Raw genomic sequence first — 4728 nt, 5'->3', positions numbered from 1 at the left:
CCTGCGCCGCGCCGCCACCGAGCCCGCTCCGGGCGAGCCCTGCGCTGCCGGCCCCGGCACTTCCGCGTCCACCTCCCCGGCGGCCGGGCCGGGCCGCGCTCGCCTCGGAGGACCGATGCCAGCGGGGCCGGGGGTGGGCGCTCCCCTTGTGCTGGCGGTTTTATCCGGCGAGGCCGCGGGATCCCGGCTCTCCCCCCTCTGCCTGGGCCGGGAGCGTTCCCGCTTTCCCCTCCAGCCGCAGGAGTGAGTGCCTGGAAGTGCCTAGACTAAAACAGAACGAAAGCCAGATCAGTGTCTCATCCTGCTTCCTTACAAATACAGCATGTAAACTTTCGCTTTTCCTCCTGACGGTATTATAATTCTACCTGCTTGGAAATCTAGGTAGTTGACCTATTTTGCTCCTGACAGAAGTATTTTTATGTTTTTTTGAATATTTTTTTTATATATATGTACACACACCATTTTATCTTTAAACCTTCAAACCTATAGCAACTGCACAGTTTCATAATTGCTAAGTTATTCTTTGCTATCAACTCAATTTACTAACTGCTGCCCATTTACTGTTGATATTTTTCTTTCCCATCTTAAGTAAGACTTCAGGTGAAAAAACTTCTGTCATTTCACATCACTCTTTGATATTTAACATAATACACTCAAACAAATTCAGGTATTAGAAGTTTCTAATTCAATATTGTTTAATTGTAATTATATTTTCTCATATAATTTGTCATAGGACAAAGATTTAATTTTTAGCATTGGTAATGATTAGTGTTGATTGATCAAGAGAAAAACATTTTTCAGATCAGTTAGACTGCATTAATTTAAGACACATCTTTTTAGATGTTCTTCATGATTTAGCTGCTCTTTTGCAGGACTTCATGTATGTTTGCTTTGTTATTTTTTCATCTGCCTTTCATCATCTTGCTTGTCTACTCTTCCTCCCAAAAAACACCCTGAAGAAATGTTTCTAAATAAACAACAATCAGCAATCCAGGTAATGTTCAGGAGCAATCTTGAAAACTGGTGTTTGTTCACTTTCTTTCTGAAGCTTTACCATTCTGTTTTATCTCTAGCTAGGCTGTCAAGCATTCTGTCTGTATTCATTGTCTGTATTAATTTGATCTGAATTCTTGTTTCATTCTTCTTCTTTCCTCTATTACTGTAGTATCCATGGAGATCTTGGTGTTTAGTGCCATTTCTGCCTGGGCAGTGGTGCCAGCCAGCTTTTTTAAGAGGTTTGCTGACACTTTCTTTGCTGTCTCTCAGTGCATGTGGGTTCCAATTTCTTTTTTTTAAAAATAATAATTTTAAAAAATAAGTCTAACAGTCTTGTTCAATTAAAGCAGTTGATTTACATTAGCATAACTTCTAAAAGTCCCACAGTAAAGCAAACCCACGCTGAGAGCTAAAAGAAGTGGCCAGGCAAGCCACTTGCCTTGCAGCACGGGGGCTGCAGGCAGCCCTCCTGCTGCTTTACTGGGTTTGTTGCGGTCCTGGAATTGTGACTTGCTTCTCTTGCTCAACTACATTGGAAGCTAGATTATACAATTGCCAGTGTTGATGCCAAAACAGGTGGAGGACTCCAGTAATTACAGTCCAAACTTGGTTGTTGTGCAAACACTTCGGGTTAGCGGTCAGCTGTGCTATTGAAAAGGATTGGGTATAGATCAGCAATACAAACACAGTGAATGAGATGAAATGGTTAAGTGTCTCATGGCAAAATTCACTTTGTATTTTTTGCACCTCATACCTAAACCTGTCTCGGTGATGGTGATTTTAAGTGACAGATTTCAATAATATAAACAAGTCTACAGGACTTCTTAATATGAAGATGACTGGTAGCTACGGCAGAGGAACTACATTCAGATATTCTGAAGCTGTAGGAGAAAACTGTGAGGGTACCTGTGGCTTGGTACAGTACAAAAAAATCATTGAATATACCTGAAAAGATCACCTGTAAACTTTATCCCATCCATACTGATAACTGAAAAATGTGGAAAAACTGCGTGGAAACTTGAAACAGGAAGACTACAGTGGGAGAAGGTAGTCTTACCAATATCCAGACATCAGACATCAGGCATTTGACATGGATCCCAAAATCCAATGCTTTGCCTATTTCCTCAGCCTTAGGAAGGCACAAACACAGGAAATTGTGCAACTGGACTGCAACAGTCTGGAAAACTTCCAGCAGTGCATAGGCCATGTCTGTCACATATCCATCAAGATCCTAAATGCCCTAATCTGCTAAATCTGCTAAACACTCAGAACAGTTATGATATGCTGTTGGAAGGAGGTGTGGAGGAAATATGTTGATCCTGGAGACAGGCATTTGCCTAAAGCTACTGCTGCCTCCTACACCAAGCTAATAAAATTTTGCCTTTGCTTAGCCACACGGAAGTGGTGTGACTTTGCACCTGTGTAGATGAAATTACTTATGCTATTATCTAGCTAGCAATAGTATGAGAGGACATAGTCAGTCCCTTGCAGCACCGGGACTTTTAGGTGGTGTAGGTTAGACAGTAGGTTAGACATGAGAAAGAATTTCTTCACAGAAAGGGTGATTAAACATTGGAATGGGCTGTCCAGGGAGGTGGAGTCACTGTCCCTGGAGATGCTTAAGGAAAGACTGGACGTGACACCCAGTGACCTGGGCTGGATGGTAAGGCGGTGTTCGGTCGTAGCTTGGACACGATGATCTCAGAGGTCTTTTCCAGCCTGATTCTGTAATTCTGTGATCCCGTGACTCAGTAAAGCAGGGCGCGAAGTGAGCACCCACGCGGTACAATCTATGCGCCTGCAGAGGAACTCCATCCGCCTAAGTAAGCATTCAGGATCAACACGAGCTTCGGTCCCGACAGACCCCGGGCCTGCCTTCGCTGCGGCCTCCCGCAGGAGGCGCTGCCGAGGCCCCGCGCGGCGGCGGCGGCTGCGCGCGGGGCGGGGCGGGGCGGGCTCTGGGCTGCGGGCGCAGCGCCCGGTGACGGCGCCCGCCCCTTCCGGGCCGCCACGGCGCCGCCGGCCGCGTCCCTCGCTCTCAAAATGGCGGACGGAGCCGACAGAGGTCCCGCGGCTGGAGCGGCGGGCGGCAGGGCCCCCGCGCAGGCCCCGGAGCGAGCTATGGTGAGGCTGCAGACCGGCGCCGCGCCGCGGTTCCCTTTGCCCGCCCTCGGGGGCAGCCCGTGCCCTGCCCGCGCTGCCGCCCCGCCGCTCGGGTGAGCGGGGCTGGCACTCCGCGGCTGCTGAGTGGCGCCGTGCAGGGCCGGGACGCGCCGCTGTGCGGCCGCCGCAGCCGGCGGGAGGCGGCGGCACCTGCCGGGGCGCGGCCAGGGCGTTGGAGCAGGAGCGGGCGGCCCGGTGCCCCCGTGCCGGCGGGGCTGCGCACCCGCTCCCGGCGGCCTGCGCTGGCTGCGGCTCCGGGGCTCGCCGCCTCGGCCCCGGGAGAGCAGAGCCAGCCCTGCCCTGGGCCCGGGGAGCCGCCGTCAGGGGCCCAGGGAAAGCGGTTAGTCTCAGTTCCCCGCAGCATCTCTCAGCCCCTGTCCCGTGTCTTCAGTTGACGCTTCATGACGGAATTAAATGAGATCAAACTTTGGAAAGCTTCAGAGGCTGTCCTTTAAACGTTGTAGTGTATATGTGCGTCTTTTAACTAGAATCCTTCACCTTTCTTAATTCAAGGTGACTCTACCGTGAAACAGAAAAGGCTGAGTAACAAATTATTGGTCTGCAAAGTGCATGGAGCAGCAAATAGTCTTATTTAGAAAGAATGTAGATCGTTGTTCGTTGAGTAGAAATATTGTTTCGTTTTTCGTTCTGAAAAACAATTGTCTGTGGATTTAATATTTTGTTACTGATCGCAATTTGGTGTTGACTCTGTCTGATGGTAGTACATAAAATGCCTTCTGCGGTCTCCTCCACAACCTTGTGTTGTGATTATTATGTTTGAAACACTTTATCTAGAGGAGTTCAAAACCCAAAGGCTGACAACTTAAGAAAGGAAGGCAGACGGATGGAACTTTACATTTCATGTTCTATTTTCTGTAACAAACAGCACACATAGTATACTTCTGAAACTGTTGACTCTGGGCCTTTAAAAGTTGGGTGCTGGCAAGCTTGTAGAATAGCTACTGTTTATGTGATGCTACACGCTGCTAATAAAAATAGGATGATGTTTACTCATGGAACTTGTCTTGGATGTGGCAGCTCTAAGCCAATGACTATTTTTCCTTGTACCCTTCTTCTCAGAATTTCAAGTATCTGCAAATCATTAGAAATGGTGCTTTGGTCACAGACTTCATTCTTAAGTGCCATGTATTTCTGTGATTGAAACAGGCCTATGTGTGGATTTTTATTTTATTTTTTTTATTGGAAACAACTTGATTTTATACTAGGAAAAAGTGATTTGATTGCATACTGTCAAAAATTGCAGCCCAAGACAGGTGATTTCTTAAGCTTGTGAGCTGTGCATAAAGTCAGTGGTATTAAGGATAATAGAGGCAATCAGTAGCAAAGAAATGCAATCAACCTTTCATTGACTGGGGACATAAAAGGCTGAGTTAGCCCAGGCAATCCATAAAACTGGTAATAGTGGTATTGGGAAAAAGTAAGAGTTGTTGAAGAGATCCTCAGCTGCACAAAGGTGATGCTGGTCCACTGTCTTAATTTTTATGTGAAAAAGTTGAAAGTGTCTGGATCAGAATTATCATTATTCCAAGGAAGGTAGTTGGCCATCCA

General features: G+C 47.3%; 1 protein-coding gene across 1 annotated transcript in view; it reads left to right on the top strand.

Moving 5' to 3' along the window:
• Positions 1 to 2995: 2995 nt before the first annotated feature.
• UBR1 (ubiquitin protein ligase E3 component n-recognin 1) overlaps positions 2996 to 4728 on the top strand; it is a 59615-nt gene continuing 57882 nt past the window's right edge. Inside the window, exon 1 of the mRNA XM_014252064.2 lies at positions 2996 to 3120. Within this exon, the coding sequence (XP_014107539.2) occupies positions 3040 to 3120 (81 nt within the window). The 5' untranslated portion in view covers positions 2996 to 3039. The remainder of the gene's footprint in view (positions 3121 to 4728) is intronic.

Source organism: Pseudopodoces humilis, chromosome 7, assembly GCF_049639895.1.
Source record: "Pseudopodoces humilis isolate 2021_Gansu_Grassland_sample_001 chromosome 7, ASM4963989v1, whole genome shotgun sequence".
In the NCBI taxonomy this organism is placed as follows: Eukaryota; Metazoa; Chordata; class Aves; order Passeriformes; family Paridae; genus Pseudopodoces; species Pseudopodoces humilis.
The sequence above is the reverse complement of the archived record's forward strand: the minus strand, read 5'-3'. Positions and strand labels throughout refer to the sequence as shown.